We start from the raw sequence: 26,292 nt of genomic DNA, 5'->3' as shown, positions 1-26,292 counted from the left end.
TTGAAGAGAGACCTAGCACTTCTACAACCCGGACGTCGGTATCAAAAAGAAAAAATAATTTTCAAACTCCGGCGTTTAAGAAAAACAAAAATACAGATGCACCGGGTAAAGAAACCGTGGTAAAGAGGAAAACACCACCTACAAAGGATGGCAGGAGAAATTACACATCAAGGAGAACGCGCACACGGCCACAGAGTCAGGTGCCAGCAAGGCCGCCGTTCCGGAAACTGAAACGCCAACAGGAGGCACAAAAATACGAGGAACAGAAGAAATTCAAGAAGGACTTCAGACCGGAGGACGTCAAGACCAGCCGTCCCAGGGAGAAACGCAAAGGCCAACAACCAGACGATTACTCCGTCAAGAGGCCAGCATGTAGAGGACGCAAAAGAAAGAGCAACGTGGACGACACTCGGAGATCAATAAGGAGAAGATTGACATCCATGAAAGCTCTAACTTGGGATCAATTTTGCCAAAAACGGATGACGGAGTTTCAAGCATCGAAAACTCAAAGATAAGTTAAAACCTTCTATAAATTTTTTTCTCTTTTGTTCCGAAATGTTATGCATAAGTACGAAGTTCTATGTTTTGACGAAAGTCAATATGTCTCGGTTGAGACTTAGTTTTGTTTTACTTTATTTAGCTAAGGCAAAAGTATTATTTTCTTTAAGTGTAAAAGCTAAAAACAAGCATTTTCTGTTGGTCGAAAGACTAATTCTGTTATGTTAAAGCCAAAATTTGGCCGAAGATAAAAATAACTTCGTATTCTTGTATTAATAAGAATTTTACTTTCAGTGCCGCCAGCTTGGCGAAGAATGAGTAAAGTAAAAATTTATTTTCTCTTATTCATTTTATGGTAAATTGTAAAAAGCATATGTATTAAAATTTTGTAAATGTACGTAAATCCTTGAAGGTTATGTAAAAGTAGAATTTAGTCTAGAAGCATAAAATTGTAGATGCTAAAAGTGAATGCTTAAAAGCAATGAAGTCAAAATTTAAGTATTAAACTGTAAAGTCATGCTTTAGAGTGAAAGCCTGCATGTTTAAAGATGAATGAGGGGGAAGTTAGAATGAATGTGTTTTGTAGGGTTCTCCACCTACATTTGAATTTTTAAGAATATTAAAGTAGCTCATTGAGTTGTAGAATGTCGAGTAAGGTGTGTCTATTTGGTTGTTGAATTCTAACAAATCATGGTGGTTAGGGGAAGTGTTGTAAGACTAAAACACGAATATTCCCGTTTGACACCACACACGGTGGAGAGCCAGGGTAAAGTTAAATTAATGCTTGAAAAATTGAATGAATGTGAATTAAGCAATAAGTAAGAAAAACGAATCCTTAAAAACAAAAATTTATTGTGTCAAGAAAGTGTAAATTATAATGTATGTAGAAAGATACTGATACTTATTCCTTCCAGATGCTGGAAGGAAAGACCAAGATTGATTGATGAAGTCCAGGAAAAGTTGCTGTAAGAAGAAAGTTATAACGAGCAACAGAATTTTAGTATATAATTGTTACATAAGATTTTTTTTGTGTAAACGAGGTTCTCGCCAATTAGTTCAGAATTAGAGAAACTTACAACAGGTCGTTTGTAGGACCTGCTTCCAAGTTTTCCAAATTCTGTCAGCGGCAAATGTAGGGTTTATATTTATTTTAACTAACATTTATTTTAAGTTTAAACTATCTTTCCTGTCAAGCCTTCCTTTCCCCTGGAACTGCCAATGCCAGAATATGTAAATTTGAGTAGAACGCGCAAGGATTCAAATTATCAGCGGAAGTATTCTGATTTAAATAGAAGGAAACAAGTTCGGTGTGATATTCTTACTGCACGAGCGCGGAGGTAGTTAGCGAGAATTGAAGAACCCCGCGTTGCGGCCTATGTGCTCGGCGGGAAGTAGTGGTAATCGTTCCAGTGAGCTTCAAGTCTGCTGAATTAGCAGCGGTATTGTAAAACGCGGTGAGTTAGTTATTTTAGAGAGCCTCGTAGTTAGAATCTTGTCTTTACTTTCTTTTCAGGTTATTATTTTTATTTGACTGCCGAGTTGGCACCGTCTGTAAGCGTCAAGAGCACGCAATTGTAATTTATTACGTTGAATAAAAAGGGACTTAAACCCTTCACAAGACTCTATCTTTTATACAGTTTCCACAGTCACCCCTTGGTTGCGTGCAAGTTGGAGGCGCGCAACGTTATAATCCCAAGAAACGTTTTCGTAAAAGTATAGAAAGCAAATAAAATTTTACTTCCGCACAAGGACTTACAAAATAAAATATTTTACTTCGTTGTACGGTTTTTCTAAATCTTTTTACTTCTTTATGTAAAATGGATTCAAAGTGGACTTTTTCGTGACGTCTGTACGTATATACATTGCATAACTCAGAAACGATTAGCTGCAGAACTTTAAAACTTTGTATATGGGATTGCTATACCTTCTAGTTGTGTACCTCCATTCTTATTGCAATCGGCAGTACGAAACATAGCTATATCTGTATCTATATCTATCTACCTATCTATCCCTCTAACTAAACAGCTCAGCGGCCGAGCGGTAAAGTCGCTGAACACTGGTAGTTCGGTCCGAGGTTTGAATCTCGCGAACGGGCTGGCTGCATGGACGTTTTCGTGGTTTTCCCCATGTGTAACGTGTATACGAGCTAGTTTCCCTTAGAAAGTCCTCCACGAAGGCATTTCTCCCCTTAGGCACATAGCCCTCGAGGCTTTGCCGTAATCACACACACAACAACTCTAACTAAATATATATATATATATATATATCACCCTCTTAACTAACTGAAAATTCCTTACCCAACATTTATTTTCGCAATAGGTGCACTTCCAATTACAGAAGTGTTTTAAATGGCGAAAAATATTCATGTTTTGCAACTTCAAATAAAAAAAGTCATTTTTGACAGCTAACGAAATATAACTTTTAATGCAATACGAGAAGTTTGAATCCTGTATTACAAAAACCGGGTTATTTAATTTGAATGTTTTTAATTATTGATGTCATTTTCAACTTGCCTTGAAGACTCAATTTATTAAGTTAGAAAAATTCGAGAATATAAGTTGAAATGAAGTGCAACAAAAAATATGCATAATTTAGTAGGCTATATAAGGAAGCCACGTGGTGTCCGTCTCAGATTCTTTGAAAAAGATCAGTGATCTTATTTCAAAATAAAAAAACACAGTTATATAAAGGTTAAGAAAATGGCATTCATTTATGAATAAGAATTTAGCATAAAAGTCATTTTACCTCTGTCATGAGACTTATAATTTCCAGTTCTGCGAGTCTCCTACCAATACAGCTGCGTGTACCAAAACCAAAAGGTAGGAAGGCGTATGGATGATGCTTGTCTTCTTTTTCTAACCATCGTTCAGGTAGAAACTTTTCAGGATTTTTGAAACACTTTTCATCTCTGCAGATTTCTTGGTGAACGACTGCAATAAGGGTCTGCAAAAAAGGGAAAAAAAAACAAAGCGTTGTTCTTTGAACTCAACAAGTTAGTCCTGTCAAAAAACTATTTATTTTATGTTTTACAGGATACCATCGTTATAATGTATTTTTAATACCTCTAAATCATCAACAGGAAAAATTAACTTGCATAATTTTGAAATGCCTTTACAGTACGTCCTACAAATTCCAAGATGAGATTCTATGAAGTGCTGAGATAGCCTAAATTTTCTCAGATGAGGGCATGTTTTCAAATTCAGGCAGCAATTTTTTTCTGTTTCACAAATGAAGTTGTGGTATATTGATAAAACAGTAAAAGTTGTAAATATTTCTCTTTAATGTAGCCCATTTTACAATGACAGCAAAATACAAATTCCCGCGGTAAAAAATTCTAATATGAAATGAAAAGAGGAGAAAAAGAGACAGGAATACTGAATACACCTTATTAGACAAATAAAAGGGACTTTGTGTACTATTTGTTATACTTAATACATATAAAAATGTTTATTACCACTATGTTGTTGAGTAATTGTTTATCAATGCAGATCGTTATTTTCTTCCTCCTTTCTGCATGCCTTCGTAGTGTAATTGTCAGCACTCTCTACACGTATTAAGGAGGTTCAAAATTCACATCCAGGCGAAGGCATCGCACATTTGTCATTTTCCTGCGTCAAAATAAACTAATAACTTTACAACGTAATATGCGCATTACGTTCATGCAATGGTTGAAATACGCCATTTTGTTTTAATAATAGCAACACAGAAGCCACGTGGCGCAGTGGCTAGCGCGTCGCGCAGCAACACCACAGATCCGGGCAAAGAACGTCTATGTACATACAATACATATTCTTTGGCCCAGGATTCGATCCCTGGGCTGGGTAAGGTTGACTCAGAATTTCATCCCTTGAGTGGGTCGATAAAATGGGTACCGAGTTCGCTTGGGGACTAAACACTGGGAGTCCTCTGCGACAAGCTGACCACTTGTCCAGGCTAAGATGCACAAGCACCACGGAGCCTACGGTCTAGAAAGCAGATATCAGGATACTGTGCCGGCCATGGCTCTCTAAGGACTGTTTGTGCCGACGAGTTTAGTTTAGATTAATATCAACCTATGAATGCTTGTCTGAGGTCTTAAGAGGTCCGCATATCTGTAATAATATTGCTGTAATTTCAAGAATGAATTCATGAGTTCATCAGGGAATCCTGTATTTACATTTGAAGATTTCCGATTTGAATACCCGTAGACGAGTAAATGAAAAACTACGTCTTCTAAACAGCATGCCATCATGCGGTGGCACGAAATCGTATGGAAAGAGGTTTCTCTGAACTAAACGGTTACTATTTATCCGAATAGTACACATTTGCCAGCATAAAGAACAACAGCTTATTATTGCCGAAATTTTGCAGTAAAAACGATAAATAGTTCACCGAGTTCCTTCTGTCTATTTAACAAAATTATTCATATGTGAGCTTATTATAGTATCTGTTTTAACTCATTTCAATGAAAATTCAATTTTCTTTTTCAAAAATGTTTTCTCTAACCGAGTTCTAAAAGAAAAGAGGAGAGAGGAAAAGGCATTTTTATCTCACTATGGCAAATCTTTCTTCTCTATTTGTCAAGTTTTACAGATATTAAAGCATCAAATGTGCCACCCAGGTTAGTGGTTAGTGACTCTGACTGCTGGAACCGAAGTGCCCTTGTTCAAATCCCGGAGAAGGCATGGATATTTGTAAATATATCATGTCTGTGCGGCATGGGAGCACTCTAAATGTGCGACGAGCTCGAAAAATCCTATCGAGAAGTTGTGGTAGGGAAAGAGGGGTGTGAGACCTTCTGACTTGCCCCCCTCCAAAAACAATGCTGCCTTTTAAAACTGGGGCAGAACTTAGTCGAGTTGCCACCGTATGGTGCTCAAGGCTCTTGCTCAAAACAGACGTATTAACTCACTGCGACCTTGAATTGTACTGACCTTGACTTGTATGGCCTTGTATTGACCATTGTCAGGCAAGTGAGATTCGTAACAGCAACAAGGAATAATATAAGAAAACTTGAAGCTTAAACTATAATTATTATTATTAATGAATTTCAAAGTAAGAAAACAAGAATTACTCTCATCATTTCGAAGGTATGAGACTTTTAAAGAAAGCATAACTCTTAAATAGCCTTTAGAAATGCTAAATAAAATAATGCATCAATTTAATTAAAAAATATAAACATTGTGTAGAATTTGGCATGCTACTGAATCCATTTCTAGCCACATATAATACAAATTTTGGGCTTTAATTCGAAATGAATTTACTTTTATAATACAAATTTCTCTTACGCATTAAAGAAGAGTCTTTAAAACACTACTAAACCTATTTTATGTACATTGGGTGCAGATTTTAGAATTCTCACTTGAAAAATTGCTAATATAAAAGTTATAGCAGCTTACCCCTGCAGGAACTTTATATCCAGACAGTATCACATCTCGCTCTAACTGTCGAGCTGAACCTCCAACAATTGGGTGTGTTCTAAAAGGATCCAAATGAAAATTTAAATGCTCATTCTCATTGTCAAAGCCACTGAAAACGTTTTTAAAAGATTCTGTATTTTTACTTAATATCCTTCTGTATGCGTCGCAATCTTTTATGCATCAACTTTCGTAATTACAAAACCTCATTTTTATATCATTTTGTTAATTTACCCCGCTAAGTAATTAAGTGTAAGCTTTTTCTGTTCTAAAACTCTCATTTACAATTTTTTTCCTTTGTGCACATAATAATAAAAAAAAAGTTATAAAGTTTTTACTAAGAGAAGTTTTAATAAGTAAAATAAACAAGGAATTGCCAAATAATTACAATGATTTAAATTTTAACACTTTTTTTTCATAATATAAACACCAATTTCAATTTATATAAACTTTTCAACCTTTCGTGAAGGGAAAGGTTTATTTCTTAGGCACCAGTTTTATCTATAAAAGATTAAAATATTGCAGCTGAGTTCACAACAACTTTTAAATACATAGTTTATTGCTCTTCATTACTATTAACTGCTAGATGTTCATAATACAACGCTATAATTAAACTCATTAGCATATCAAATCTTCCAGATTTTAGCAGAAACGAAATGACTACTTACCTTTGTGATTCTTTCATGCACGATTTCAAGTATTTCAATTCGCTGAAAACTTTTGGAGTAATTCTGAGATTCTTCGATGGAAGCAATTTGGAAATTTCTTCATATAAAATTTGCTGTTTATCTGGATTTTTAGCCAAATTGTACAGAAGAAAACCCACAGAATGTGATGTCTATAAGAAAAATAGTAATTTAAAACAACTGAAATGATTTTGTTTTAAATTTGCAGTTGTTACGACCAGAGGGGCGATATTTTTTTTTATTATAGATTACTGACTACCAGTAGAGGTGGTATCAATCACATGGTTTCTTTACTACCACCTTTAAAGTTTTATTGATGAATGTTAACTATCTATTCTTCAACATAACGGAAAATGGTTAGTATATACGCTCATATACACATCCGTTCTCATGCTTTGATTTGAAAAGATTCCATCGATCCTCGTATATCCTCTTGCAGTAAAGTGTTTGGGATTTGTCTGCAACTCGAGATTTATGTATTGAAGATCTTTGGTGAATTGGCCTTCCTTCCGAAGAATCCAGATGGATATTGAAATATCCGGCCGCAACCGTTTTACATTCTTCGTCGCATTCCAAAGTCCGAAAAATAGCATCGAGTACATGACCGGTACTAAGGTTCGGTATTGCGAATCTAACTTTATCTTGAACATAGACCACGGCCATTTGTATATCGTTATAATTCTTTTTGAAATATTTCACGTCAATCAAAGAGCGCATCTTTAGAATTTCTGGTAGATGTCTTTAATTATCAAGCCGTGCTTAGCTAGTGTATCAAATTAGCTTTTTGAATAAAATAAAGATACTCTAGGTGCTGAAAGTAGAAAATTAGATAATCTAAAAACTGCACGTAATGAAATTCAAGAAAGGGGGGGGGCAAAATATAAAGAGTTAGTCCATTTATTGTTCTGGAAAACCTGAAAAGAGAGTTACGGATTTTCTAGCATATCAATAAAGTACAATGCAAGTTGTAATTTTTTCTATTGCGAATTCATCTTTTTAAAGAGTCTACTGAAAAGTCCAGCGACTTTATCTAACTGTGTTCCAGAAAATAAATCTTTCACAGCATCAGAGCATAAGTTTGAATTACGAAAAAAAAAACAAACAAAAATTTCTCGCAAGATCGCCTTTAGGTTTTAGACAGAAAAATAACAAAAACTGAAATTTTTTATTTGAGTCATTATTATTATTATTATTATTACCATATACGTATGTGTGTTTTAATAAATATTTTGCAAATCAAATTTAAATTTTAGTTAGCAGTTAGTTGTTTGAAAAAACTTAGTTATTGTCGCTAACATTCTTAAAATTTTATCAAAACTGTTTGAAAAAAACTTTTCATTTTGGTTAAAAATAAGAAATCCTGCTCGTTAGTTGATTTCAGAACGTGTATTCGGCCTGCATGTAATAAGACCACTGTCTGAGAGCACTGTTACACAAGATTCATAGAAGGCGAATGCTTTCAAATAGATGGTTGCGATACCAGTTGGTGCTGTCAGAAAGATGTTCTTCTAATTATACTTGTTTCCCCTTCAACACTTGTGTGCCTGTGGCTTACTTAACGTTTGCTAGAACTCCTTTTCTCATCGACTGTTATCGAATCAAGGTTGCAGCATTTCAATATTACTAATATGACGGCTGATACATCTGTTGGACCAACTTCCTTTGTTTAGGTTTATGTTACCTTTCTCTAAATCAGACAGTGATTTGTAATGTTATTGAAAAGATTTCAAAAGCCTCTTTATACGCATTTTGTAGTAGTCAAAGAGGGAAATCCAATTAAAATTCTAATCTTTTTCTCCCTCCTTATCGCATGCCTTCGGGGGTGTAACTGGAAAGCGCTTCTGGCTAGCAATCAAGAATATGAACAGTTCGAATCGCAGCAAGGGCACTGCACATTTCTCACGTTTTCTGGCTTTAAAAAAAAAAAAAAAAAAAAAAAAATTAACTATCTTTACAAGTGGCGAACGAGCTAAAAGTTAGGGGACGATAATTCGTCATCTCCAGGGTTGGCGACTGGGTGTCGGCCTCCCCAGTATCCCTTTAAGTGGGAGAAAATGCAAAGTTTTTCTTCCGCCTTACCTCGTGCTTTCGTGGCGTAACTAGAAAGCACATTCAGGTAGCAATCAGAAGATCCAGAGTCCGAATCTCAGAGACAGCATTGCCCAGTTTTCACATTTCCTGGCTTCGAAACCATTCTAATTGTCTCTACAAATAACTCGTGCGTGAGAAAAATCGGTCTTTTTAATTGCTTATTATGAGCTTTTCTCACGCCTACTGAATTAGCCGAATGTTATTATTGGGATTAATATTCTAATTATTTGCATAACTCTTCAAGACGTTAGACACCTCTTTTTCAGGCTGTAGCTCATGATTTTATGAGTGCATACATTTTGTTGCAACAGAGTATACTTATAACGAGTCAAATAACACATCCTTCAGAGGAAGAAATATGTTTCAAACGCATGAAATCTGTATTAAAATATTTGGTGAACTAATAAAAAGTATTTCATATATTTCACTCAACATTTGGATGGAAGATATAAAAATCCATTACACGTTTTTCAGGATTTTAAAAGAAAATTTCTGATACATTATTTTAAAATTATGTTCACTTTAATACTCATACCGTATCAATCCCGGCCATAAGCATGTCTGCAACTGTCACCATTGCACCTGAGGCATCTAGTCCTTCTGTGGAAAGCATGCCTTGAAGTAAAGTTAATTCTTCATCTTCGTTTCCTTCTTTTTTTTTCAATTCTTCTAAAGCTCGATATATGTATTTGAAAGCGATTCTGAAAAGATGTTAATGAATAAAGTAAAAATTTCCATCAAAGATCTTTTGATTTACATCAGAAATACAGTTCTCTAAGCTAATTTCAATTTATGAGCTAGTACTTCCCCGAAGTTTTAAGATTACATGGTTTTCAAGATAGTTTTTGATAGGTAGAAGGATAATAGTTCGCAGTTAAATGATTGCTCCCCAAAATAAGGAGATTATTTGCTCGCAGGTGGAGCTTCAGTTACTTTCACGATGTGCCAGAAGCACTAAAAAAACTCAAATGCTCATCCTTAATGCTATATTACGTTAGGTATCTCTTTTTACTTCCTTGTACAAAATAAAGGAAGTATTGTAATCGGAAAAAAATTTCGGGTATCCATATTTCAACGAAAATATTCATTTTGACTACTCTCGAATCCAGTTGAAAAACTTTTTCCGTGACATTTGTATGTACGGACAGAACAAAGCAATGTTTTTTCTAAAACGGGTTGTAAAACCGAATCACAATGGATTCAGAGATTTTTTTTCTGTATGCCTGTATGTACATATGTATGTATCTCGCATAACTAAAAAATAATTAGCCGTAGAAAGTTGAAATTTTGTACACGGGACTGCAATAACCTATAGTTGTGCACCTCCCTTTTTTTGTAGAAATCGGCCGCACCAAATATATATATATATATATATATATATATATATATATATACATCTTCCCTCTTATACGGCTCAGTGAGCCCTGTTTATTTATTCTTATACGTTCGTAAATTGTGAATTTTTTGCTTTAAAAGTGATTGAATTATGTTGTTCTTACGTTCTGGTTATGGTTTTTATGTCTTTAATAAGACTGCACGCAATAGTTTTAGAATTATGAAAAATTGAAAAGTGTAGATGGCTCTAGACCTAACGTGGTGGCTCTTTATTTATCTTTGAAGCTCTTGCTAATGAATGAATGAATAAAGTCAGCTGGTGCACCAACTTCAGCGTCTTTTTACTCAGTGTGATTAAAAGTGAAGTTAAAATTTTTGTTCACCGAGAATTTTATCTTTCTGCCCGTTGGCCGAGATGCTTATTTTTTGCTTAGAAAATTTAATTTTAATTGGAAAAACTGTTCTTTTTTTAACTGTGTATAATCTCTGTTTGGTGTTTTAGGTTTTTTTTTCTTTATAATACAAATTTTAATAAAGGTGTTTTGAGTTTTTATATATTTTTACTTTGCCGCGAATGAGAACTGAATTGATTGGCTCAAAAATACATCTCTAATAAATTCGAGGAAATAAGTTTAAATGCATTACAGGAAAAACTGTGCATAATTTATTAGGCCGTACAATGAAATTATGTGGCGTCTACATTAGATTATTTAAATTTTAAATTAAATAAAATTTTCTGCATGTTTCACTATTTTACAGCTACAAGAATTAACATATTTTTCAACCTAAAGTACTCATAGAAAATTTACTTTTCTAGGTGGTAGGAGTTTTTATTCATTAAATTTAATGCTAGCTTGTGATCTATTTATGTATTATCTTTCTGCGCACAGAACTGACAGCCTTATTATTTTATAAGAGTTTTCTTTCCACTAAGAAAAAAATCTGATGTGTACACCGCATGACTTGTACGGAATATTAAATTATACGCAATTTTCCTGCATTTCATTTAAACATATTGAATTAACAGTTAACGAATTTTGAATTAAATTTACTTCGTGGATAGCGCGTAAACCACAATAGAATAAATGCATTCTTTAAAGTTCACTATATTTATTTACCATAGCAACACTTCAGCGCTAGATTTACTTAACAGTATTACATCTCATTAATTTTATATCTCAGAGTGCACAAAAATCATATCATCTGAAAAATTACCACAAGTTTTATTCAAATACTATAATAAATCTAAAACGATATATAACAGAAATTAAACAAATAAAAAAGAAACAGTTTTTTTTTGCAGGCGATTCAGCTCCGCTTACCTAATGCGCATGTGCTACTAATTAATTCACTTCAAGGCAAGGCAAAAATACATAAAATTCAATACATTTTCATTTAAATTTGAAAGACATAGAAAAAAAATAAAACACCAAGTACAGTGAAAACAATTAAAAAAACAATTTTTACAATTAAAATTACAGTTTGAACGCAAAAACAAGCTAATAATTTAAATGATAATTCCAGAATGAATTAAGCATAATTTAATTCGCAATAATAAAAGAAAACGTTATTTTGTTATTGCAAAGTTTAGTTTTCCTAGATTGGCAACAAATCTAATACTCTGTAAGTTTCAAATGTAAACAAACATGCCAGCCATGGCAATCAAAAATTAGGCTTAGCCGCAGTTAAAATGTTTTTTAAATTGTTGATAATTTCACAAATATTACAAGCAGGTTATCTAAAGCATAAAAATCTTAACCAGAACAACATAATTCAATCATTTTTAAACCAAAAAATGCACAATTTACAAACATATAAGAATAAAGAAACTGAGAGTTATGAACCGAATAACAGAGTGGTATATACGTACATATACTTTCAGTGCGGCCGGTTGCAACCAAAATACGAGTCTACATGTTTACAAAATTTCAACGTTCTGAGGCTGGTCGTTTTTGAGTTATGCGAGATACGTACGTGTGCATAGACCCAACGAAAATTTCTCTTCAGAATTCGTTTTTAATCAGTTTTATAATTTTTTTGGGAGGATAGAGTCTTTTATTCTGTCCTTACGTACAGATATCACGCAAAAACATCGTTAAATTGCATTCGATAGCGGTCAAAATGGATATTTTCGTTCAAATATGATGCCTGAAGTTTTTCGCAATTACCATACTTCCTTTTTACTTCGTACAAGGAAGTAAAAAGATGTTCTTTTAGAATGAAAAATGTCCCTTTTTTATGAAATAGTTATTTAGTTTTTTTATGGATAAGGTTTTTTTATATTAGCTGGTAATTATTTAAAAAAATTGTTTGTAGGATTTTAATAGTTTGGTGAACTTGACGGGCTGTTTGTTCATTGGCGTAAGGTCTTTAAAAATAAACAAATATAAAAATAATACATCAAGATGTGGATTATTATTTTACACAATTCATCAAAATATGAATTTTTTTAGTTCAAATTGAGTAGACTTACTCTGTGAAGATATCGCATTCCCGGGTAAATTTCTTCCACGTTGGTGTTGGAAAATACTTCCAAAACTGAATATTCCCTGAAAACGCTTCTAATTTGTTCATGCATTCGAACTGCGTCTGAACAGATCTGATCATTTTCATACCGTCTGAATCCGGCGGTAGATTGGTTTTCAAGCAACCAAGCCTCGTATCCAAGCCAACGAAAGCAACGGCTGTTAAAAATAAAAATATTTGTTAAATTAATTTTAAAAAATTAATCTTTCTATTAATTTAACATATATTTTAACTTCTCTAAAGTACTGAAGAAGGGAACAGCATAAGTACATCGTATTAAGTCTCAAAGTGATTCTAATAATGTAATCCGTATTTTAACACTTTCAGTCCCAATTTATTTGTTTAAACGTAAAGACGTAGCACTTAAAGAAGTAGCACACGTTCGCCTTATAATAAACAAATTCACAAAGCCTCTATAAGAAGATGCGCGCAACAGTTTTCAGAGAAGATTTTCAGAACTGTCTCACATGCGTGTAATTCCCTCTAGGCTTCTTTAAACATCTACTGGGACGTATATAACCCACTGTGACTGAAAGCGTTAAATACTAATAAATTAAGAGTTGGAAACCACTAGTTCTAATTTGATATTTTATCAACTGAAATTTTAAAAGATATTAGAAGAGTTAAAATGCAACTGTTTGGATAAACTCCGGTTTGGTTAATTTATATGATTACGACAAAGCATACGAGGGCTATGTACCTAAGGGAACGGATGCCTTCCTGGAAAACTTTCTAAGGGAAAAGCTACACGTAAAGAACGTCTACTGGGACGTATATAACCCACTAAGACTTAAAGCGTTAAATACTTATAAATTAAGAGTTAAAATCAAAGACTTAGTTACAGTGCTTATCTACTTGATCTTCGAAGAGGCGGAATATATTAATATACACATATATGTAATAATGAAACATACTTAGAAGTAACGATAATGTAGAAATACTGATTGTATAGCATCATATGATATGGACTGATCTAGGAATGGCGCAGTCCAGAAATAATTATTACTATTTTTAGAACAGAGAGGGGCTGTAGTTAATTTAAACATAATTTTATTTTCATATTTTTAATCTCACATACATCTATATATCTACATATTTATAATACAAAGTAGCAATTAATTTTTTGCGGTCTCTTTCGAATTATTCAAAACCCAATGACTTTTGTTACTTCTTTTCTAACTATTATTACACTCTCTTAAGGAAATCTTAACATTATATATTTATATCCATGTTTTTGGTTGTTTTGCTTGTTATTTTCCTGATTTTTGTTGATCACGTTTTTTGAATGGCATTTTTCTTTCATGAACTTCTTTGCTGGTATCCTGTAATGAATTTGCATTAAGCTTTTAAGTCAAATCTGCGCGATGTGCTTGTTATGTTTCTTACCATGCAGGGATTTATTACGTTTTGATGAACAATAGCTACTTTCTATAAATTGTTATGAGATTTCATTATTTTAAATACAACATTTAATTTTTTTTACTTTTTTTATCGTGTAACTCAGAAACATGGCAATACTCTGACCTTATTAAATGGCACCCAAACCTTTACGTAACACCTTATTTCAATTTTCTTGAAATATTTTTTCTTATCCATTTCTCTTAAAGACATAAAAGAAATGAAATTCAATACCAGTTAAATCCAAAAATCTCAATAAATATATAAAATACATCAATCAATTGTCACCAAATCAGAAAAATACCCGAAAATTACACATATATACAAAAATATACAGGAAGAAGAATACAGTTAGAGATAATGACGGATAATATGCTTACATTCTAGTGCCCATTTGTATAGTTCTCCAAGAAGATTAGGAACTTCTTTATTAGAATCTCTAGTTTCATATATCTTTTGAACGAAATCTCTTGCCACATCTTGCATTGCTCCTAAATATGCCTGAATAGCCTTTGGTTTCAAAAGATGTTTCTGAGTTTTGGAACGCAAATCATGCCATTCATTGCCTTGCCTGAAAATGAATTTTTCTTATTTATTACAAAACTTACATCTATACAATATTTTATTACAACCGCAGCAAACTCTAAGCGCCGTCAAGAAATCTGATGATGACTGAGAAATATATTTCACTCGGAACAATGTTTCTGAATGACCAAATAATCATTTTTCAGGAAGAAAGAAAAAAAGAAGAAAATAAAATAATTTTGACTTATTTACAATTCTTCAACACAATGACATTTTTACAAGCAAATACTCGGATGTTTCATGAACAAAGTATTAATGCACTTTTGTTTAAATTTAGAGGTCAACTTAAAGAAGCTTGATAGATTCTAATTACAGGTAAGCTGTTAAATTAAAAATGTCTTAATTTACTAAATATGCAAAAATATATTTGGATTTGATGTTGCAAGTAGAACCATATAAATGTTTCTGAAACTTATCATTGAAAATTTCAACAACTTTTGCTGATAATTTTACTTAGTGTTGCAAAGACCGCAAGGGAAAAATGCTTGAATTTTTATAAGTCAAATTATTGCATTTATTTTCGTTCAATTCTTCATCAGATTTACATTATCGAATTTTAGCTTTCATTATCGGTTCCTTTGAGCTAATGGTAATGTCATTTATGGAACATTACATGCTTTCACTAATATTTTCAAATTTAGAAAATAATGCACAAAATGATTTTTGCATTGCATTAAATCATTTTATTCTTTTTCAAATTATTTATCTTCAGGACCAATGCAATTTTTCTGTCGAAAAAAACCATTACAGTAGTTACCATTAGTATTACAGTGTTGTTCAGAAATTTGTGTTGCAGAAACATGTGATTTATAAATTTCAACTGCTTCTTTTGAGCTGTTAAATTGGTGATAATGCAATTTACATTTGATTGTTGGAAACAGTAAAAAAATCCATTAAAAACATTAGATGCTAAATCAGGGAAATAAGGAAAATGACTCATTAAATTAACTCTTCTATGTTTGGAATTATTGATAGCTTGCAATACAATATGAGTTATTATCCTGATTCAGAATGGTTCAATCATATTACTCTCTGACCTCAGCTACTATTTCTGACGAAATTATTGAGATATACCAGTAAGTGTTTATTGTTCTAGGATACCCTGAAATATCAAATCCAACATAGAAGGATCTACCACAAATTTTATCAATAATTTTCTTTCAAGTACTCCGTGCACGAACTAATTTTATAAGACTTATTTCATTTTGAAACACCTAAACTGTTGTCTTTTCTGGAATGAAATCCCACTTCGCCACATACTATGACGTTAAACACAGCTTTTGTAGTACATAGAATTGAATCTTTCGAGAATTTTTAGTGCCCTTTCTTCCGAGCATCTGTTTAAGTTAAATTGTAAGAAACCTAATACTCTTGTACATTTCCACTCCATGACGGAATTTTTCAGACCATTTGCAAACTGTTGCTTCAGAAGATGCTTCATGAGGAAAAGTTGAATTAATTCGATCCATACTTTGGTACGCCGAAACTTGCAGATTAAAATAATAAATCATTGTATAAGGTATTTCTCCAGCTTCCCTAGCGTGCCTTCGTGGTGTAGTGGTCAGCACAATGAGCCGGTATTTCAGAGGTCTGTGGTTCGATTCCGGGCGAAGGCGATTGCATATTTTCCACCTCTCTTGCTTTCAAAAAAAAAAAAAAAAAAAAAAAAAAAAAAAAAAAAAAAAAAACTTCTAATGTCTCTACAGTGGCGCTCGAACTAAAAAGGGTGTGGGATGATGATTCTCCTCACCCAGGATTTGGCGACTAGGTCTCCTAAAATCCTAGTCACCCTTTAAAAACAGCTCTAATCATTGTAAAATGGTAAAACGTTCTGAAGAAGATATGGTTAAAAGTATAAAACCTTCGATTGGATTCGTCTGCGGTGACCTGGCAGTACTGCTAAGCATTGTACCTTGGTACTCGCAATATCTTAAAAGAAAATAAATATAAGAGTTTATACCTCGATACCTGGTGGGCATTCAGATTCAACAGAAGAAAAGGTTTTCTCTATATTCTTAAAATTACGAATCAGCGTCAAAATGACATTAAAATTACAACCCGTTGCAAGAAAACAAACTTACAAGACCATGATACCAGTTGTCTTGTACCATTCTTTCCTAGATTCTCTGTATGCTTTCATAGTGGAAAATTCGCTTCTATTTGGATAAGGACCTTCATTTCTAAAAACAGTTTCCATATCATCAGGGTTGAAAGATGCTACCATATTCAAATGTCCAAACTTTTCTCTTATAATATCACCAAGCAGCTGTCGTTTATGGCGTGCAGCTAAATGAAGTTTATCCATTTTATACCGGCCTAATAAATAAAAAATAGTTACATTGAAATTTCATATCTCACGTAATAATTCGTTGTACTTAAACGATTAAGGAGACCATGAAAGATAAATGCATATTTTTTTAAAATTTAAAGTTAGTTACAAACTGAGAAACACAGAATGCAAAAAATAAATTATAACTGGTTAGTAATAAGGTAATATCAGTTAAAGATAAGATGAGGCAAGGAGTATGATTTTTTGCTCAAAAGGGGATATTAGTCTCGAAATAAGATTTTGAATCGGTTCACTACAAACGACGTTTCACATTTCAAATTGTTGCCACTAAATACAGGGTGCGGCAGGGAAACTAAACGCGCGCCATCTAGCGACATTTATTCCGAGAAATGTGGGGTGTCGCTCATTGAAAAGAGTGGTATCTAAAGTTTTATGTCATGTTGGTTTCGTACCGATCGTGCAGTAGACGAGAGAGGAGCGTGCATTCTCCGTGGAGTCGTACTTTTTAACGTACTGCATTTTCATTCATATAAATTGGCAGTGGTGCAAAAACTTAGTCCAAGCGATTTTCTTTCACGAAAAAATGCATACCGTTCTTGACAATACACCTCATGATGCCCTTGTGTCCTTTAGCGGTGAGGCTCATTTTCATCTTTCCGATTGCAGCATGCATTAACTAACTAACTAAATTTATACGTGCCTCGTCAACTAAATGACATTACACGACTGGATTTAGCCCAGCTGAGAACCCCCGATATCAGTCACGGGGCGGGCAACCAACAATAAGCCACCTTCGAGAAGGTCAAACACTCCAACTGAGGTCCCGGTGCCCACATCACCAGGACAACAGCTTCAAAATCGATCTCCACCAGAAAAACTGGCCCATCGCTACACTGGTCAACCAAGACCACCGTCCCAGCGATCAGAGACCACGATGGGGTGGACTTATAAACTTGGCGCTTTGACCGGTCGTTGAAAATGCTACCCACCAGTACTACACGGGATGCCCCTCTCCTTAGGCTTTGCGTGGAATATCAAGGACAGCAGTGACCAGACTTTCAATGGTCCAGTTTGCTATTTGGCTACCAATACTCTGGTGGAAGGGACTTACACCACCCAACCCATGAAGAGCAAGTATAAACTTACTCTATGGGCCTTCGGGAACAGCCAAGCTCGAAATATTATACCCCCGTGGCCGAGACTGCCTAGGTACAGATCCTAGCCAGTACTGCGCAGTGTACTCTACGTCGACCCCCGGGGGGAAGCATGCATTAAGCAAAATATGCGATAATGGAGTGGTACGAATCCCCGAGAATTTCATGAGCAGCCCCTCCAAACAGAACGTGTGACTGTTTGGTGTGCATTGTCCAGAATAAGCATCATTGGACCATGATGTTTGGAGAACATTTCCCTGGACGTCTTATCTCCTTACGAGGCGATTGTCAGTGGCCAGCGCCCTCGCCTGATTTAGCACCGTGTGATTTCTTTTTATGGGGCTATCTGAAATCTCTAAAGTCCAAATATCCTGGCTCAACTGAAGAACAATATTCAAGCTGCTATAGACAACATACCTGTTGATATGCTGGTAAAAGTGGAAAGAAACTTCAAAACTCGACTATCTCAATGCATTGACAAGAACGGAGGCTACTTTAATGATATTATTTTTAAACCGTAATAAAAAAAAAATTTAAGTGTCTCTCTGTAACTCGGAAAAAAATGTAACTGATATCGCTTATACTATTTGTGTTATTCATTTTAAAAGTTTCCCTGCCACACACTGCATTGTCACCCTGTATTATTTTCAAAGAAATTAAATAATGAAGAATGTGCTTATATGAATGTATGTATCTTCCTCTCATTGGGAAAAAACGGCGGTACCTAAGCCATAAAACTTTTAATAACGTAACCTTCCACCCAAACATGTGGACCTGGAAGCCCGAATAGTGGATGTAAAGATTGTGTTTTGATTTTGATTTTAAAAAGTCTGTTTCTCTGCCAAGCTGAACTCTAATAATATTTTCCTTAAAATTTGGCTTATTTAATAGAATTGCATAGAGAATTACTTACCTATGATGGGTAAAAAAACCCAGGCAGTTCCTATGATAGGGAGCATAGTAAGATGTGGAATATCCTCAAAAGGTTTCGCTGTTTCCCACAAAGAATCCTTGCGAGTTCCAACGTTTGCAGTGATTGTGGAAGTGGTCCTGTTTTTGACATTTTTCTCGAAGATATCCAAATACCTGTTTTTTGATAGTATGCTTCTGAATACATTATACTTCTGCATCTTTCTCATTTTTTTCTGTAAAAAAAATTACTTAGCGTTTCTTTAGTTCCAAAAGTGCGAAAATATAGTATTTTGCTTCTATATTAATTGAGATTTATATATGTGTGGGCACTTTAATGCTGAATAAAATAGGTAATATTAATAACGTTAACAAGTTGGAATCTACAAAAGTTAATCTTTGGAATATGGTAACAGGCAATTTGGCGACATTTTGGTAAGGCGATAAAGGTTACTAGCTAGGACTTTAGCAGTGTACATGGATAAAGTCAAGAGTGTGCGCAATGCCATTTTTGTGCAATTATGAGATGTTTTTTTAATTGAAAATAGGTCGACGTGTACATGGATACCGTGTATGTGCAATTCTTAAAAACGCGGCAAGCAGTGGGCGATTCTGCACTTTCTCCCAATTTCGCACCTAATCTTCGTCACTTCGTCATGGTTAAGCACTTTTGTTCCATAAAAGTTCTAATAAGCGTAATTCGGCTAGCAGATAGTTGGAAAAAAAAAAAAAAAAAAAAAAAAAAAAAAAAAGCCTTTACTTCGTGAAAACAAAATGGCGTCTCCCCCCCCAAAAAAAACTAGCAGGTTTCTGTATTTTGTTGGTCGCCAAATTTTCGCCAAAAAATCGCCAATTTACCATAATCTGAAGATTAACCCTACAAAATTTTAAGAATATTTGGTTCCTTCTGATTATGCACATTTCCCACTTAAAAAGTATTTACCACACAACCCACAGTGCTATCAAAATAGGCAACCCATGACGTCACCAAAGTGTATTTTTGGTATTTTTCCGTTTCGCTGGCGCAAATCGAAAGTGTCGCCAAGCAGACTTTGTTGGCGACAGCATACATTATACACATAAAAATTTTAGTTCTAAGAATTTTTTATTTTGAAGGCATAAACATATTAATAAGATTTAAAATTTTGTAAAAAGCCAAATTAATAAAGGCAACAAATTTGTAAAAAGACATTAATTTAAGAATTTACTATGCTTTCATGGTTCAACATCCTGATTCACTGGTTCGTATCACGTGACCCAAAATGATCTCATCTCACGTAAACTACGCTACAAAAATGTAATTCTATCAGTAATTATCTAAATTAATTTCAAGTTAAATCTTAATTTGGAATACAAGCTTAAATGCAAGAATTATTTCAATTCGTACGAATAACTTACTCAGAAATTATGTAAAGCCTCAGTGCTTTACTTCACTAGTGCATTCTCATTAGAATTGATGATTTTAACCTTTAATTTTGCCTTTCCTATATTTTCGCCTTCGGGTGAGCGGTGTGATTGCATCCTAATTACCGCGAATGGTCTTAGGGTATAAAATATAACTGTCTTTTGCAAAAAATCTACGTAATTGTATGCCAGTATTGAAAGGAACAATCAATCTGATAAGAAATGGCTGCGACTTGTTTTGAAAATGAAGCGTAAAAGGTTACCAGCGAAAATATTCCGTTTGGCATAAGTTGTACCATTATTGGCGACTTTATCGCTTGCGCCGGCAAAACGGAAAAGTACCGTATTTTTATGTCAACTCAGATATGCCCCCGTACAGGAATACAAGAGCTGATTTTCGCCTTCAGATTTCGACGGCCACTTTTTTTATTAGGTATGTTTTTGTTGTTTTCGAGTACACTTTTTTTCTTGCGAGGAACAGTACAGTAAGACCCCGCTTAACGCTGTTTCGTTTAGCGCTGTTTCGGTTTAGCGCGCTTTTATTTGAACCCGGGGATTCCACGAAATCGCTCGCAGCATACGGGGATTCCCCGAAATATTATTCAGCGATAGGTTTCAAATACATATCCGAAAGAGTGTACTTGTATTTCTTGTTTGGTGCGGTATTGTACAGACATATTTTGAAGGGGTAAATGTGGAAGATGTCGAAGAAATAATTCAAGAAGCAGCGGCTAGTCTTTCTAATGATGAACTCAAGGAATTAACTGAACAAGAAGAAAACAAAAATGTTGACAGCAGTGATTCAGAAGAAGAGCAAAAAGAACTTTCGATGGCGTTTGTAAAAAGGAGTTTGTCTACCATAACTGAAATAATGGATCAATTCATTGAAAAGGATCCGAATTTTGACAGGAGCTCAAAAGTAAGGCGTGGTGTTAGAGATGCTCTATCCGTTTGTGAAGAACTTTTAAGAGAACAACGCAAAAGAAAAAGGCAAACAACATTAGATGTTTTTGTCACAAAAAGGCAGAACACTGAAAACGCGGAAGGCTAACTAAATATGACTGACTTCGAATTTTATTTGTTTTTTTTAAGAATATTCGTTTTGTTATTTAAATATTGTTTTTATTTTTGCAAGAAATAATAATGTGGTATTAATTTGGGCTTTAAGAAATAAATGTTTGGTTTTATTTTTATTAAAAAAACATACTTTTTTAAATTTAATACCTAACCAATTTCCTAGCCATCTTCCCCTAACCCCAATATTTACGTGTAAAGATAGCCTCGTTTAGCGCTGTTTCGCATTACGCTCTACTTTGATGGAACGTATCCCCCGCGTTAAGCGGGGTCTTACTGTATAAGAACTGTGGAGTTTGCCGCAAATGAAAAAAGAAGCATTGCATTTCTGAAGAAATATGGCAATTTGTTCAGCAACACAGAATACAAAAATTTGCATTTCATAAAAGTTGAGCCTCTTAAACTATTGAATATTATGGATCGAAATTTGTGTGCGATGTCAAATTTGTACAATTTTCTGACAATTTTTTAAAAAAGAAGATTTTTAAAAAAGAAGATTAAAGCCGATCGCTATGTATATGGGAAGAACAACGAAAAAATGTGTTTTAATATAAATATTTCTTGAGTTTTTAATTTTATTAATTGTTAGCTGTTTTATGCAATTCTTAGTGCACTGACATTTTTAATCATGGGTGTTGTTTTTTCAGTCTTAGTTTGACCAAAACTTAGTCATAAATAACTTACGACTTTTTGGAAGAGAGGCACAGTTTTTAAGAAGTGGTCAATATTTTAAATACCAAGTTTCAGTTATGCATTCCAGTGAAATTTTTATAAACTTTGATTAATATACAACCAATGAATAGGTAGTTCCAATCCTTACTTCACCGCTGCTGGTATGATGGATACAAATTTTGGAATTATTTTTAAAATGAGCTTTTGCGTTTTAGAAGTTACCTCTAAAAAATTAAATTACCCACTATTATCTTTTAATTACAAGAAATAAAATTTTGAATTAATTTAACAGCGGACGGATAACAACACGTATGAAAACATTAACATTTTGAAGTTTAATTGAGATAAATTCATCGACGTTTTAAGTAAATGCAATAAAAAAACAAAAGAAATAATAAATTTAAGCTGTCGTATCTATTATTTGGTTTTTGACTTTTAAAACATCTCACAGATGTATGATCCCTGTTATGATATTTCAGTCAAAATGCAGTTCCTATCAGAATGTTGTTTGTCAGAGTAATGTATACTTTATCATAACATGCATGAAAATATAATTGCATTAAAAATGCATATTCAATAATAAAAATATTTTCATACTCTGTTTTGACCCACAGAAAAGGAGCTCATCGGCAGTAGTATGCCCGCGTAGCGTACAGTTGGCCCTTACCATTTTCAAAAATGCAAGCAACATAAACAACAATAAAAAAGTTTCCATATGATATGAGGCGTAACAGCTCAACAGCGAAATAAAAGAAAATTAAACTGTCAGTGAGAGAATATCCGTATTTCTTTTTTAAATCATCAGTTAAAGGATGTGCGACTTATCCTTTCTTTAAACTTAATTCTGATTTCCAAAAATGATGGACACGTTCTAGTTGAGATACTGATTTTATTCTTTGTCAACATGATTTTTATTCTATCATAGCCGTTAATTATTTATTAAATGTTTTCTGCTTTAATTCTTTAATCACTTTGAATTATGGTGAACTCTCGTTACAACGTCATATCAAATCTTGATCGCTATAGAATATAAAAATCTGATGTGTACACCACACAACTTCCTTGTACGGAATATTAAATTATACGCATTTTTTCTTGCATTTCATTTAAACTTATTGGATTGAATTAAATCTACTTCGCCGACAGCGCATAAACCACAATAGAATAAATGCATTCTTTAAAATTCGCTCTAGTATTTTTTTACCATAGCGACACTCTGGCGCTAGATTCACTTAACAGTATTATATTTCGTCCATATTACAACTCCTAATGCACAAAATTTATATCATTTAAAGAATAGAATTATCTAATCGTTGCCACATGTTCTATTCAAATAGTATAATAAAGCTAGAATGATGTATAAAAGAAATTAAGCAAACATACCAAAAAAGAAACAGTTTTTCACAGACGATTGAGTATTTCTCATTCAATTAATTCAGTTCTCACTTCGCAAGAAGGCAAAAATACATAAAAACTCAAAATATCTATATTAAAAATTACGAAGTAAATCGTAAACACTTATTTCCTCAAAAAAATTCCAGAAAGGATTAAGCATGATTTAATTGGCTATAAATGAATGCGTTATCTTTGTTGTTGCGAAGCTAAGTTTCTCTAGATTGGCAACAAATCCACTAGTCTGCTGTTTCAAATGTAAAAAATCAATGGCCGCCATAAAAAAAAAAAAAAAAAAAAAAAAAAAAAACACGCTTAGCGGCACTTAAACAACTTTAAAATTGTTGATAATTCTAAACATATTGCATACAGATTTACTAAAGGCATAAAAACCTTAACCGGAAGATAAAAACAACATAATTCAATGATTTTTAAAGCAAAAAATGTACAATTTATAAACATATAAGAGTAAAGAAACTGAGATCACTGAGGCGGGTAACAGAGTGGATATATATATAAATATATTTATATACGTTACACGATTTTGGTTGTAATCGTTACAACCAAAATACGAGGTGCTCATCTACATGTTATAGCAGTTCTATATACAAAATTTCAACGTTCTGAGGCTACTCGTTTTTGAGTTATGAGAGATACGTACGTACGTACGTACTTACGTTTGTACAGACGCCACGAAAAATTCTCTTCAGAATTAATTTTAAAGCAGTTTTATAATTTTTTTGGAGGAAACGAGTCTTTTATTCTGTCCTTACGTACAGATATCAAGCAAAAATATCGTTAAATTGCATTCGATAGCGGTCAAAATGGATATTTTCGTTGAAATATGCTGCCTGAAACTTTTCGAGATTACAATACTTCCTTTTTACTTCGTACAAGGAAGTAAAAATCTAAAATATTTTGATGCTGTACTAATGTTTGTGAAAAAGGCAACACCGTGAACGAACTGTCGGAAACGAATGAAATTGATTCCACATGATACTGATAGTGGTTCAAATATACGATAAAATTTTCAAGAAGGGAAAAAAAAAAAAAAAAAACGAACATCGGAAATTAATATTTTATGTGTGTACTATCAAAGCTGTGGTATCAACAAGATACAGAAAAAAGACTTAAACCATCTATCAATGAATATTGAAATTTCTCATCAAAGAAATTTTAAGGGGAATTTTCTTTACATCTCAAGATCGTATTCTTAAAAAGTGTCTTACAGACGTAGACGTAACACTTGATATGTGCTTCACATACGTATGCATGTTTGTATTGTTTTCTCTATTCCAATACGACCATCCTTTATGGTTTCATCTTTGCACAAACTCCTTAATTTATTTCTATTACTCATAAGCTATTTAAAAGTAGTAACAAGGTACATCTTGGAACTCTCAAATCTTGTAAATTCTCTGCAGATTAAATTTATTTGTATAACGTAGAAATCGTTAGTATATATAGAAATGTGTATAACTATTTTCATAATTTTATGAATTAAAGAAAGAACGTCTCCTGTTACTTTTTTAATCGAATTTATATTAAATTTCAAGATTAATATATTATTATAAATTTTATTAAGTGAAAAAAATTACATACCTCGGGAAAACAAAATAAAATCGCCGCTTCTTATGGTAAAAATTGTCGTTCTTTTTTCCGACAGCATCTGATTAGAGTATATGATTATCTAAGAATGTGTGATTTTACTTCTACTGTTTTTCCCTTATCGTTTATTTATGACTGTTTCACCCAAAGAAATTATCGTTACGAATTTCGTTATCTTATCATTTTTGCTAAACGCAAGCCAGTATCGGAGCAAATGAACTGTAATTCGGTCATATTTATTTAATGGCTAAAGTGTTATGAATAATATGATCGTCTTTCAGAATACATAAATAATTTCTTGCAAATATTTTCTTATATGCAATGACTGATACTCTCTGAATAATAGATAGAACTGCATCTATCACATCGCTCAAAAGATTAATAATTTTTTTAGTTAAATAAAAACCGGCCTTTTCTATTATTTACTTTATGGGAAAATTCATAAAATATTTTTTGCATGTATGTCGCTTATCTTAAAGAGACCACCAGCGTCCCGAACGGGTAAGACCGCTGAATACTGGTATTCAATGAAAGGGCTGATTGCGTGGAGTTTTCCGTGGTTTCCCGATGTGTAACGTGAGTTTCTTTTAAAAATTCCACTACGAACGTATCTCTTTCCGCAGGCCGAGAACGCTAATGTGCTTGACCATAATCTAAATACCGTAATTTCCGGGAAAAAGGCCGCATCAGCGGAAACGCCGCACTCGAGAAAAATGGCGGGAAAAAAATTTAAATTACACAGAAACGCCGCAATAGATTAAATTGCGCATGACATCGTCGTGGGCCGTATAGATGCAAAAACTCAACTAAGTCCTGATATATGACAAACCAGTTAAGAAAAATGCATGAAATGAAACCATAACTCAAAAATAAATTAAAGGTAAGAAATGTATAGCTTCTGTGCCGTTTAGAGACATTTTCAAAAATTTTCCGCTCCCTTCTTACTTAAAAACTATTCAACAAGTACTTGTACCCAAGCTGATGGGATCTGTATTTGGCAGAATGCCAAGAAAAATCCATTCATGCTGAAGGGGAAATACGTCAGAGTTCGTTATTGCAAGGCAGGTGGAGTCGTGTCCGCCTTTGAAAAAAATTGCAGAAAAGGCAGGGGTGGGTCCTGGAAGATTCATCGAATAGCAGGGAAGAGAGACTATTCAAACTGATGAGAATGTTGATTTGAAAGAGGGAAGAATGTTATTGATCTGAGATCTCGTTTAGGGTGAATAAGGCATGTAGGTCCGTTCAAGGGAAAGAATGTAAACAAAATAACGTTC

At 33.6% G+C, this 26,292-nt stretch overlaps 1 protein-coding gene across 3 annotated transcripts in view; it reads right to left on the bottom strand.

Moving 5' to 3' along the window:
- LOC118187833 (putative cytochrome P450 12a4, mitochondrial) overlaps positions 1 to 25,135 on the bottom strand; it is a 34,272-nt gene extending 9,137 nt beyond the window's left edge. The window contains exons 1-9 of one of the 3 annotated variants that reach the window (XM_035358114.2): positions 25,013 to 25,135; positions 18,873 to 19,104; positions 16,597 to 16,831; positions 14,311 to 14,501; positions 12,480 to 12,690; positions 9,207 to 9,372; positions 6,563 to 6,732; positions 5,877 to 5,955; positions 3,244 to 3,441 (exon numbers count right to left, since the gene is read on the bottom strand). In XM_035358114.2, coding sequence (XP_035214005.1) covers positions 3,244 to 3,441; positions 5,877 to 5,955; positions 6,563 to 6,732; positions 9,207 to 9,372; positions 12,480 to 12,690; positions 14,311 to 14,501; positions 16,597 to 16,831; positions 18,873 to 19,098 — 1,476 coding nt within the window. In that variant the 5' untranslated portion in view covers positions 19,099 to 19,104; positions 25,013 to 25,135. Of the gene's footprint in view, positions 1 to 3,237; positions 3,442 to 5,876; positions 5,956 to 6,562; positions 6,733 to 9,206; positions 9,373 to 12,479; positions 12,691 to 14,310; positions 14,502 to 16,596; positions 16,832 to 18,872; positions 19,105 to 25,012 lie in introns of those variants that run through there. The other 2 variants (XR_004758025.2, XM_085818194.1) reach the window with 2 other exon arrangements.
- Between the last annotated feature and the right edge of the window lie 1,157 nt (positions 25,136 to 26,292).

This window comes from Stegodyphus dumicola, chromosome 6 (genome assembly GCF_044657685.1).
Source record: "Stegodyphus dumicola isolate Sdum_Otavi_A_Nest chromosome 6, ASM4465768v1".
Lineage (NCBI taxonomy): Eukaryota > Metazoa > Arthropoda > Arachnida > Araneae > Eresidae > Stegodyphus > Stegodyphus dumicola.
Note: the sequence above shows the minus strand (reverse complement) of the source record. Positions and strands in the feature narration are given on the sequence as shown.